Source organism: Strongylocentrotus purpuratus, unplaced genomic scaffold (genome assembly GCF_000002235.5).
Source record: "Strongylocentrotus purpuratus isolate Spur 01 unplaced genomic scaffold, Spur_5.0 spur5_scaffold_11, whole genome shotgun sequence".
Classification (NCBI taxonomy): domain Eukaryota; kingdom Metazoa; phylum Echinodermata; class Echinoidea; order Camarodonta; family Strongylocentrotidae; genus Strongylocentrotus; species Strongylocentrotus purpuratus.
In genome coordinates this window covers 20,729,600-20,743,071 of record NW_022145596.1, presented here as the reverse complement: position 1 = coordinate 20,743,071, position 13,472 = coordinate 20,729,600, and the positions used below count along the sequence as shown (strand labels likewise).

The 13,472-nt window shown below is 39.5% G+C and overlaps 1 protein-coding gene across 1 annotated transcript in view; it reads right to left on the bottom strand.

Annotated features, from left to right (window-relative positions):
* LOC115922272 (putative uncharacterized protein DDB_G0271606) overlaps positions 1–8,767 on the bottom strand; it is a 40,738-nt gene extending 31,971 nt beyond the window's left edge. The window contains exon 1 of the mRNA XM_030980878.1: positions 8,270–8,767. Coding sequence (XP_030836738.1) covers positions 8,270–8,566 — 297 coding nt within the window. The 5' untranslated portion in view covers positions 8,567–8,767. The remainder of the gene's footprint in view (positions 1–8,269) is intronic.
* Positions 8,768–13,472: the final 4,705 nt, after the last annotated feature.

Sequence of the window (13,472 nt, the reverse complement as noted above, 5' to 3'; positions counted from 1 at the left end):
ACGTACGTGAGTTGTTGACTGAAGGGAAGTACCAACAAGAACAAGTGCAACACAGCAGCAGCGAGCGAGGCAGGACAAGTGCGCTCTTCACTGCAAAATTCATGAAGTCTCTGTCAACTCTCCCAGGCCTGGGGTCAAAGTGCCCTCCTGTTTTTCCCTGATGGCTACATCACTCTGATGATAAGGAGCCAAGCTAAGCCGAAGCTCCAGAAACACGTGCTTGCTATGATCGTGGACCATGGACTGAACATAAACAGTGGAAAAGTCCCCAAGATTTCCCAATAGAGGAAATCTTTAGCTTTTTTCCACATCTTTTCATAATCCACCTCTATTTTTTTGAAGAAGAAAATATAGAAATGGAAGGCAGAGTCAAAACTTTTTATGGGGATGTTTTCATTCAAATCCTGTCTTTTTTCTTTAAGCCTGGCAAGAATTACATTGGATAAAGATGATATATTATGAAAATGCAGGAAAATTTTGAGCTCCAAGTCAGAAGCATCTTTTCTTCAATTTGATAGAAGTGTAAAACTGTAAACTCAATTCTGAACCAGACTTGGATCAATATGAACTAAAGCATGCACAAATGATGCAGCCCATGAAACTAAATTATCTCAATTCTCAATTACGTTTCATACTTCCTTGACTTTTTTTTAATTTGACAAAAAGCTCTATACATGTACATGTAAATTCTCAAAGTCCTGCAAAATGAAATAAGAGAACTGCTTGGGTGTAAAGTCATCTTTATCATTCCAGCTCTTTCTTGACTTTTTTTTCTGGAGGGGAAAAAGGTAAGATTTTCAGATTTTCTCAAAAGGAGGGAGACATATATATTCTCTCCTCCTGAATCCAGGGTTTTGGGTGTCAAATATCTCTATCGTTCACTTGAGTTCTTTTTAATTTACACTAAGATAAGCTAATATCCAAATAATCCCACGAGAAATATTCATAATCAATTGCTTCTTTGATAGAAAAATAAAAATTAAGATTTCCCTTTTTTTGGGGGGGGGAGGAGGGGAGAGGGGTGCCAAGGCTCTTCACAGGTGAATCGCTCATAACTATTTGGGACATTTGTTTCATTCTGTCTTTTTTTTTAAAGCAACAGCAATAAAAAAGCAATATTTTGTAAAAGCAAGATGCCTAGAAAGTGAAAATGAAAGTGAGACCACTGTAAATCTATAAACTTTTGCGATTAGTATACAGGAGTGATTTTCACATAAAAAGAAAGAAACTTTAAAAAAATGACTCCCCACTGATAGTTGTTTTGTTTTGTTTTGTTTTGTTTTGTTATTTTCCAGAATACAAAATGGCATGCATTGAGTTGGTACATGTACTAACATGCAATACATGGGTGTGTTTCACAATCCCTTGATTTAGTAAGAGAGACGTGTGTGCGTAGGAGGGACGAGAGTTCATCTTCATATAATCTGCCTCACACACCCAATTCATGTGCTCTCTATTATCATTGCACTTCTAGATTTAAAGATTAGAACAGATCAGCAAATGAAAAAAAGAAAATGAAATAACAGAAGAGGGGCAAATTTCACCTCTTTCAAATAAGATTTAACTGATAAGAGATACATCATACTTGTACATGTTGACTAGAGACAACGTGCATAATATTCCAGTAAATTTAAAGAGAAAGGGTAAATGTACACTTTAATTCGTAATGCAGTTTTTGAACTATAGAAGTAACACTTGAACAATCTTCCTGTTGGTAAATGAAATAAGATTCATGAGCAATAAGATATACCAGTTTAGCTAGTTAGCTACCAGTATATGCATGTACTTGACCAAAACATTTGCTTGTTAGTTTTTTTCCAACATATATTCTTCTCCTTACAAGTAAGTTTCAAGTTTTTCCTCATCTTTTTTTTTTGGTTCCATCTTAATTTTCCATTATAACACTTTATGCAACAAAAACCTACATGGAAACTTTGGTGTGCATAAAATTCCCAGATTTGCAATAGTTTCATGCCCCGAATGTCTCTGTAGTACAGTCAGTGAGTTTCATTTTGTAATAAAGAGATTTTTGAAATATGAGATCACTATAATAATAAATATGGCGAATCTCAAATTGTTAACTTTGCCAGTGGATTGTGACGTAGTTACAACAGACAACTAAAGAATATCATTAATTTCTGTTTTCCTCCAATCGGCTTTCTCCCTTGGGACACTACTCAAAATACATTATGGAGAGTGTAAAATTGTAGGTCATCTAAAGAGAAAAGACCCTTCCTGGGTCATATATTTTTAGAGAAAAAAGTTCTATTAGTTACTTTGTGTGCTGGCACAAAAAGTTGTCCAGCACTACATCACAGTGACAGTACTGATTCAGCCAATTTGAAGTTCACATACTGTACATGTACATATAGTGAATTAGTGATTACATCATTACAACTTTTTAAAAATCATAACTTTCCTTCTTAGTCTTTGTCAATTTCATTTAAACTTTCGCTGGTTTGCTTCTCTGATTTTTCTGCTTTCTTTTAGCAATGTTTGCTGATAAGGTTGGATTTCCTGATACAAATAATCTTCAGTTCTACTAGTAACGGTAAGTACACGTAAGTTGGAATGAAACAAATTACATAGTCCCCTAAAGTTTGATTTCTGTCCATTGCTTCCAATGAAGTTTGATAGAATAACCAATCAAAACTACCAGCCACGTACAACAAACTCATTTTGTAGAAAATCCTGCAGACATACATGTACATGTACATGTAGCTACATGTATCTATTTGTTTTCTTTTACATTTGTTCATTGCACGAGTACTGGGTCAACAATGATAATTATTCCTTTTGCCCTAAGTGGTAAATAAAATTAAAAAAACATAATCTATTTCCCCATTTCTTTCAAATGACATTTATGAAATAATAATAATAATAATAAAAACGTTACTTATAAAGCGCTTACCACCGAAGTCTCTAAGCGCTATACACACAAAATAGACTGATATACAATTACATCTTATACAAAACTAAAAATGCAAATAAACCTACAAATAACAATACATATGGAATACACATCTAAGTGAACAGAGATAATTAATCATCGAACGCAATTTTGAATAAATGTGTCTTGAGACTAGTTTTGAATAGGTTAACGGTTTGACAGTTTTTTACATTTAAAGGTAATTTGTTCCAAAGTTCAGCAGAAGCTTTGCGAAATCATGGTATGATTCATTTCATATTGGATTATGTATTTAATAGTTGTGGAATATGCATACATTAACATTTAATTCTTTTGTATGACGTACAGAGAAACAGAGCACATGTGTACCTCAGCCATACATTATGTGTAGGAGTCACACAATACAGACTGTATGTGAATTTTGAATCAGCCCACATTGTTTTAGAGACAATGAAATTCATACTAATTCCACAATGTGAATTGTAAAAGCATAATACTGAAGATGATGTACTGTGTACTTCTTCATGTTGATCAAGATCATTGTATGTACATGTACATGTTTAATAGTCAGTGTAACAGTGTAACAATAACATTCATACTAATTCCACAATGTACATTTTTAAAAGCATGTAATGAAGTTTATGTGTACAGCAAAGACATTACTGTAGTTCTTCTTCATATTGACCAAAATAGATCATTGTGTACATGTACATGTGAGTCAGTGTAACAGTGCACAATATACGCTCCAAGCTACATGGAACAGCTCTTGTTTGGGAGGATTACTCATACCCTAGGCAGCTCTGAACTAAAGTCAGGACTCAACACAACCCTGTAAGGGAGCTACATAGAGTCTACATACGGTCACACAATGAACCAGTCCTAGACCAGTCAACGAGATTTGTAAGGCAATGCCATGCTCCGTTAGTCACGCACGAGAACCAGTACACTGACTCACTTCTCATTGGCCCGTGTTGATGAATTGGTGCACAGAACTTTATGGAAGTTCAGTGCAGTGCTCTTTATCTCAGATTGACTGTGCGTCAAAAGAGGGAGCCCTTTCCCTTACTGAACTCAGAGCTTTACCATTTCAAAGTAAAATGTTTTGGAGTTCTGCCAAAACTTTTTTTCCACAGCCACCATTGCAATACTAGTATGTGTACATGCATGAGTATAATACGTTTAAATTTTTTTCTTCACCCTCTTTCTTTCTCTCTCTCTCTCTTGAAAACATTGAATTGTGGTGATTTTCCTTACAGAGTTAAAGGCTTTCTATTCACCCTCTATCTCATTTATGAATGTAAATACTAGCCTAGAAAATACCAAAAGGTGCCACCTTGACAGCCTTAAACATTTGAGTCATTGGAAACAAAAACAAAAGGATTTTATGATTCTGAAGAAATTATACGCTTCTTCTAGTTTCATCTCACAATACCATTCACCTATTTATTCCCCATTTTGAAATTGGTATCCCATTATATAATCCACAGTATAGTACTGATATGATGCATAGTAAAACCCAATGCTTATTGTTTTATTTTTTGTAATTTTTTTACAATTTTTTTCTTTCTAATGCTAACATCGACCTCTTAGCGTAAATATTCACAACTGAATGATACACGGCTAAAATCTAAAACAACAGCAACAACTCTGTTATTGACATCAGAGTTACGGTACTTTAAGATACTTTAAGATAGTCATAGGAATGTTCAACTTATTAGCTCCAATTTACAGTGTTCTTCCAAAGAATTAAGTTTGCTTCTGATTGTTTTCTTGTCTGCACAGAATGGGGCATTCAATTTTTGAAATATCAGTTTTCATGACATCCAACTATCCAAGACATCTGTGAGAAACCTAGACTTGTACACAGGCATTCATGTATGTACATGTATGGCCGAAATAATAATAATAATAATAGTGGGTTCTTGTATAGCGCTCATGTCTGTCAGACGGCGCTCTAGCCTTTCAAGGAATTAATTCCTGCCAGGTACCCATTTAAATGTACATCACCTGGGTTGAGTGTGGCAAATGTAGATCAATGTCTTGCCAAAGGACATTAGTGCCCCTTTCAAAATTATAATGATCTGTATAAACTGTGAGTTGATCTAGTGGTCAAATGGTAACCTCTGGTTCATCTTATGTAAGCAATGACCAAGGGGATGACAAGGACGAGTTACATCATTTAAAGGAAATCAAGTAAGTGTGTAGCGGTGGTTATTTTACCTGACTGCTAAGAAAGCATAAATGCTTGTTAGTAAGCAACCAGACGGCTTCATGTCGTCTTCGAGAGACCTGGTAATGAGGATTAATGCCTTACCAAAGGGCACTAGCGCATCGCCTTGGTTTTGAACCCGGGTCACTGGATTATGAAACCACTGCTCTACCAACTGAGCCTCCTTATGGCTCTACACTAACAAGTGCATGGAAGAGATAGGAGCCCAAACCCCAAGTCCGGCCACCATTTATGTCTCAATTTTAACACAGGGTATATGCAATTATGCATACAGAGTTACATACTGTAACAAGTTCATTCGGGATTCCTTTCCAAAATGTAAGTGAGGCCTCTGTATTCTGATTGAAAAAAATCAACGAAGAGAGAAAAAGAAGAGAATTTAGGCGCAACCTTTTTTGTTTTGAAGGTGACCAACCAAAATGAACTACATGTACATGGTAAATGTTATTACATGTGTACTGTTGTGTGGCTTGTTATCTTTCAACTTTTAAAAGATCTACTTTTTTCACACAGTAGGATATTAATATTTGGACATTTGTATGAGGGTCTGGTGGTTTGTTAGCCAGATACATTTTTTTCTTCTTCAACCCACTCTAAAGGTATTTGTAAGCCTTCTAAGGCTAAACACATGGATTGCAACTGCCTGTTCCACTGTCATCTAGAATGACAGGCCTACACTGTACATGTAAATTCTAATACTCGAGTCAGTTGGGCGATCTACTTTTTCTACACTATACTACAATGTAACTTCTACATAATGTAAATATAATGTAATGCTCTTAACCATAAGAGAAATAAATTATTTGAGCATTTTCAATCAATAAGCAAAAATTCCAATTCAAGATTCCATTTACAGGAACTAACAGTCACACATCATCCAAGGAGTTAAATTAACCAAACATACATTGTAGATAGATTCCGGCACTTTTCATCCATTACAATAAAAGTACAATTAAAACCTGTCTATAATGACCATCTAAATGAACAAACGCATACGAAATACAAGGAGACTGGAACAATCTCCCGCCAGGCGTTAAAAACCTGAACTCTACACAAACCTTTAAAGGGACTATGTCCCATTTGCAAGCCAAAAAAAATGAAAAAGTTAAATTCCAACTGCATTTGAAAGATAATACTAATTTAGAACTTCCGTAAAAAAGATGGGGCTTGAAAATTTCTTCAAGTGGGAAAATAACGACTATTAGTTGTCAAATCGACTTTAGGGCTATAGCGCAAAGATTCAATCAGTTTAATCTTGGCCATCACAAGAAGTGGGTTATTGATGTAGACAAATAATAATAATAATAATAATTACAGTGCTTATATAGCGCCTAACACTTACTTTGTCAGAAGTCTCTAAGCGCTCTACAATAATGCAGCATAATTACCCTGGCTTTAGCAGTGCAGCTGTTACGCGCGCTGCGTTTCAAGGAATAAATTCCTACCAGGTACCCTTTACAACTCTTTTCATGTATGTTATTACCAAAGAAGAAAAAAGCCAGTCAGTCACTCAATAGTGTCTGACAGTGAAGTCTAGCAAGTAAACGGTTTTCCTTGCATAATTTGAATATGAGGACACTGCTAACGTTTAAATTTCACAGATAGGACACATACATGTACATGACATATTCATAATTCCTGCAAAGTTCTACAGCATTTGAGGTTGGCTGCAAAAGGGACATAGTACCTTTAAACTATACCTCCAAAAGAGCAATGCATCAATTTAAAATGCACATTGCAAGGAAGCAACACCATCTCTACTCTCTAGACATTAGTGCTTCTAAGCGATGTCTGGATACCATTTTGAGATTCTGAGATTAATGAGGGAAACAGTAGCTACTTTAAATAGATGACCTAAATAGACAGATTCTGTAAAATAGTCTATATTTTTTTCGCAACCTTCACACAACCCGTAAAAATCTACCTAACGACCTATAGTACTTGGTACTTGGTTGTTGTTCCTCCAAAAGATTCCTGGTGGAATTTAAACTGGAGGTCGTGGTGGCAGAGAGTGGACTTATTTCGGAAGGAGTGCTACTTTAAACTTTGCTGAGTCAGTCAGGGATACTAAGGTCGGATTGAGATTATTCCATGCTTCGGTTGTGCGAGGAAAAAATGAGTTCTTGTATACATCCAATCTGGCTAATGGTATTTCAAACTGACTTGAGTGCCCGTGGCTATAGATAGCCATTTATGTAACTTCGGCAGACTCACAGTGCCGACGATCTCCGACCTGAGCGGAGGAAGGAATAGGATACAAGAGAGATGGACATACATGTACAAACTACAACAGGCCTAGTGGCCATTTATAGAGATGTTGCAATGATGACATTCTTTGACTTTTCTGACATGTACAAATTACAATTTGTCTGTTTTAAGCCAGAAGGGCATCAACTCATAAACTTTAACAAAGAGTTATTGCCCTACTTGAGGACTGGCTCTGCCTCTGAGAATGGATGACAACTGCAACTGAACAGACAAAATAATCAAGGATTATGTCGTGATCATCATTCTCCATCTGTTCATTCAATGAGTTCAAACTAGAATAGAAAGAAATACTTTATTAAATGTAGAGATAAAAACTGGTATCTTCAGGAAAAGATACCAGCTGAGCCATATTCTTCACTGTGTTAATTTGAACCCAAACTAGCTAACGCACATTTCAATGGTGTATTGATCAATCAGCTGTGAGCTGGCCAACCCTTCACCCCAGCCTTCAAACAGTGCACAATCATACTACAATGGCTGCGAACGCTCAAAACTATAACAAAGTCAACAAGACCCGCCGATTGCGGGCTGCTCTACACAAAAACTAGGACGAAGTTATCGATGACAGTTATCATGAGATTGATTAGATCTAAATGTTGAATAAAGTGGACATAGGTTATGAAGAAGTGAAAAGACAGGAAGCCAACATATGGTCAATTATTTATAAAAATGAATAGAAAAGCTTTATTTTTCATTAGAAAGAGGGACGCCGCGTCGAACTAAAAGTGGCCCAAAACAAAATGATCCACGGTGATACACTGCAGTGTGTCAATTCCGCACCGATAATAACGGGGGCATACGGCGACCGGCTTGCACCGGAATACGTGCACGACGGCACAAACAAGTTACACAAAAATACTTACCACAACTTGGGGTTGATTTCGCCCCATTTCGCTATTTGAACAGTTCCCGTTAGGTTCAGATTTTACTTTAGACTGTCCACTCTCTTGTGCTTTCACATTCCTCGGAGTTCTCTTGTTTCTGTTTTCAATAATTCGTCGATGAAACTCTTGTGTATCTTGCCTTTCTTGTTCTCTCCTTTGAGGAGTGGAAGAATCAAAAATTCGAAGAGATTGCGCTTTTCCTTTCCGAACTTTCTCAATTCTCTCTCGCAATCGGACGACTACCTGTTGTTTTCTGGGGGACAGGTAATCCCCCATAGTCTCCCGTAGAACCACTATGGTGACGAATAAGCCCTAATAACTGCCCCGAAATTTGGGGAAGCTCTAGTTCAATTACGATTTGCAGTTCGTCGACAAGAGTCTCGGAAATTGGTAGCGAGTCAGCGGTACGGTATACGGTGCACTATACTATCGAGTCAATACAAATAACTCCACAGTACAGTCGATCGAGTACGAGTCTAGTCGAGTCGCATATCACGCACGCTATACACACCACAACCGTGCTAGCTATCACGATCACGGGCACACACGGGGTTACCGTACCGCTACATACATGGGACATCCACGGCCAACACTTGGTCGAAGAGCATAGCAGAGGCGACACAGTTGCCAATTTGAAGGTCATTTACAAACTTGAAAGATTGTAGAGGTTTCCGTTATATTTTTCTTCAACGACATAGCTCGATTGATTGTTCATCGTTTCAGATTCACAAATAATCAAAATAACACAATCCATTTAAAAAATATTTGTTGAACTGCAAATAATAACTGCAATACACATTCTTACATCTCGAATGAAGCCGTGAGCATGCAGGCCCTGTATTTGTGTGCGTGTGTGTATCGGAGGGGGGGGGGGGGGGGTGTAGCCGTGTAGGTTGGTCTAATACAGATTTCGCCTAAATTTGCAGATTTTATTCTTGCTTACAGCATGATAGTTCTGCTATGTCCTGGACCAGGCGCGGATCTAGGGGGCCGAACGGGCGCCTTGCCTCCCCCTCCCCCTATTAAACCCAAAAGAGAGAGAAGGAAGGGAAGGGAAAGGGAAAGAAAAAGGAAGACAAAAAGAAGTGAGGAAGGGGAGATCAGATGCGATTTTTTTTCTCCCCAACAAGGTGTAAATCGAGGGGATGCACTGAGGAGGTGGGATGCCCCGGCCCCCCCCCCCCATAAAATTCAACCGTGGTTTATTTCGATACCGGCGATTTACAAAGTGTTGCTGAAATGACATAATTTTCCGAGATTTTACCTCACTTTTTAGTTAATTATACTTTTTTATGCGTTTCTTGGAAAATGACAAATTCCTATAATTACTGTCAGGCGAGAAATGTGCTTATGTGCAGGCGCGGATCCAGGGGGGGGGCCGAGCGGGCCTTGGCCCCCCCCCCCCCCCCCCCCCCCCCCCGCAAAAAAAAAAAAAAAAAAAAAAAAAGAGAAAAAAGGAAAAGAAGCGAAAGGGAAAGAGGAGAGAAAGGGAAAGAAAGAAGAGGAAGAAGAAAAGAAAAGGGGGAAGAAGGAGATCGGGGGGGGGGGGGTCGAAAGGGCTTTGCCTCCCAGGCTGTTGACCCCCCCCCCCCCCCCCATAAAACAAATAAGAGAGAAGGAAGGAAAGGGAAAGGAAAAGAGGAGATACTGGCGTACTGATAGGGAGGGGGGGGGGGGTAGTGGAAATCAAATTCAAATGTGGTTTATTTCTAATTCCACAACGGTGGATTACAAATAATGCTGAAATTACATCATTTCCTCACTTTTTCCTCACTTTTTAGTAAATTATACGTTTGTATGTGTTTGTTGGAAAATGACCAATTCCTAAATTTGCAGCCAGGCAAGAAATATGATTCTTGAGATTCCTACATGTCAGGGCCCGAGGTACGGTGGGGATCGGGAGCCTCGAGCTCTCCCCCCCCCCACACTTTGTTTGAAAAAGTATATTAAAGAGAAATAAAATAGAATGAGAGCAAGAAAGAAAGAATAGTTAACTGCCAGTGTTAACAAATAATGAGGCATCAAAATATGCTCATCTGACCGTGATTAAATGCCTAAAACCCCTAAGCTTCCGTGGGCTCTGCCCCCTGGATCCCACCAAGGGCCCTACGGCGGGCCCTTAGATGCTCATCTGACGGTAATTTAATTCCTAAAGCCCCTGATTTTGGGGGGCTCCGCCCCCTGGACCCAACACCAAATAGTTACCTGCTTGTGTCACGAAATAATAAGGTATACAAAAAAAAAATATGCTCATATGACCTTAATTATACGCCTAAAACCTCTGAGCTTCCGGGGCCGGCTTCGCCGCCGCCCCAGACAAGGATTAACAATCGAGAACGGTACAGCGAATCGTCTTTTTTCTCTCATAATCTTATGAAACGTGAAGCTTTCGCGCTTTGCGCGGGAGGGGAACCTAAATTCAGACAAGGATTCAGAGGCGAGAACGGTTATACCAATCTTTTATGATTTAATAAAACGTAAAGCTTCCGCGCTTCGCGCGGAATGGAGGGGGGGGGGACTTAATTCCGACGAGGATTATTTTCGAGAGCGGTACAACGAATCGTCTTCTTTCTCTAATGATTTAATGAAAATTAAAAGCTTCCGCGCTTCGCGCGGGAGGGTGGAACCTGAATTCAGACGAGGATTAAGAGTCGAGAACTGAACAGCAAATCGTCTTTTTTCTCTCATAATCTTATGAAACTTTAAAGCTTGAGCGCTTCGCGCGGGAGGGGGGGGGGGGAGGGGACCTGAATTCAGACGAGGATTAAGAGTCGAGAACGGTACAACGAATCGCCTTCTTTCTTCAATAGTTAAATGAAACGTCAAAGCTTCCGCGAATCGCGCAGGAGGGGGAGGGGGTAAACTAAATTCAGACGAGGATTGAAAGTCGAGAACTGTACAACGAATCGTCTTGTTTCTCTAATGATTTAATGAAACATAAAAGCTTCCGCGCTTCGCGCGGGAGGGGGGGGAGAATCGAAATTCAGACGAGGATTAAGAGTCGAGAACTGTTCAGCCAATCGTCTTCTTTCTCTCATAATCTTATGAAACTTAAAAGCTTCCGCGCTTCGCGCGAGAGGGGGGGGGGGGACCTGAATTCAGACGAGGATTAAAGGGATCGTTTAACAATGTTAAATCTGAGATACACGGTCCTACATGTTATCAGTGTCTGTGATATGGTGTAACATTGAAGCCCTAAAAAAATCGCGCTTCAAAATGATCAAGAAGTGCCTCAAAAAAGTAAAAATCTTTGAGTGACCGGTTATACCATACTCGTTTTCCCCAATAGACTGTAGTGTTATGAAAACCGTCAGGCGAACGGTTTTCAAAATTTGTAATTCCAATCATAAATATCTTGATAATCAGACAGGCGATCGGCTTGTAAAAGTCATGGGGTTCCTGACTGACCTAAAGGTTTATAATTATCATTGCATTATGAGCTAAATCCAGAATTTTATTTCAGAATCTGAGACAAAGTTACCGGATCCCTTTAAGAGTCGAGAACTGTACAGCGAATCGTCTTCTTTCTCTAATAATTTAATGAAACGTAAAAGCTTCCGCGCTTCGCGCGGAGGGGGGGGGGGGAGGGAACTGAATTCAGATGAGGATTAAGATTCGAGAACGGTACAACGAATCGTTTTTTTTCTCTAATGATTTAAGGAAACTTAAAAGGGGGGGAACCTGAATTCAGACGAGAATTTAGAGTCGAGAACTCTACAACGAATCGTCTTCTTTCTCTAATAATTTAATAAATCCTAAAATTTCCGCGCGTCGCGCGAGAGGGGAAAACTAAATTCAGACGAGAATTATTTTCGAAAACTGTACAACGAATCGTTTTCTTTCTCTAATAATTTAATAAATCCTAAAATTTTCCGCGCGTCTCGCGAGAGGGGAAAAACTAAATTCAGACGAGAATTATTTCGAAAACTGTACAACGAATCGTTTCTTTCTCTAATAATTTAATAAATCCTAAAATTTTCCGCGCGTCGCGCGAGAGGGGAAAAACTAAATTCAGACGAGAATTATTTTCGAGAACTGTACAACGAATCGTTTTGTTTCTCTAATGATTTAATGAAACGTAAAAGCTTCGCGCTTCGCGCGGGAGGGGGGGGGGGGGAGAATTTAAATTCAGACGAGGATTATTTTCGAAAACGGTACAACGAACCGTTTTGTTTCTCTAATGATTTAAGGAAACTTAAAAGCTTCCGCGCTTCGCGCGATAGGGGGGGAACATGAATTCAGACGAGAATTTAGAGTTGAGAACTCTACAACGAATCGTTTTCTTTCTCTAATAATTTAATAAATCCTAAAATTTTCCGCGCTTCGCGCGCGAGAGGGCAAAAACTAAATTCAGACGAGATTTATTTTCGAGAACGGTACAACGAACCGTCTTCTTTTTCTAATAATTAAATGAAACGTCAAAGCTTCCGCGTTTCGCGGAGGAGGGAGGGGGAAATTCGCCCCTCCCTGCACCCGACCCCCCCCCCCCCCCGCATCACGTCACTGTTGGTCACCATTACGTACCAATATTTGGCTCGCATATTTTCAAATTTGGGCCCCCCCCCCCCTAAGAAATCCTGGATCCGCGCCTGCTTATGTGAAGGCTTACATGTCAGGGCCCGCGGAACGGCGGGCTCGGGGGCCTCGAGCTTCCCCTCCCACTTTTTTCGAAAAAGTGTAAGAAATAGAAAGAAAGAGAGAAAAAAAAAGAAAAGTGACCTGCCAGTGTCACAAAATATCGAGGTATTAAAATATGCTCATGCATCTGACCGTGATTAGCCTAAATACCGAAAACCCCTGAGCTTCCGAGGGCTCAGGGATCTACCCCCTACTCCCCCTTGATTCCACCTAGGGCCCTAAGGCGGGCTCCTTGATGCTCGTGTGACGGTAATTTAATGCATAGAACCTCTGAGCTTCTGGGGGCTCCGCCCCTGGACCCCACGCCAATTAGTGTCCTGCCAGTGTCCTGCCAGTGATTACAACGGCATTTGAAAGAAAATACTTAATTTAGAACTTCCCTCAAAACGAAAGGGCCTGAAAATGTCTTTTGTGTGGGGAAAATAACGACCGTTAGTTGTCGAACCGTCTTGAGGGATTGCAGCCCTTTTATTAAGTAAACTGATTTTCAGACCCTTGTACCGAATGGTCGTACGTTTTCTGCTGCGCAAAGATTCAATCAGTT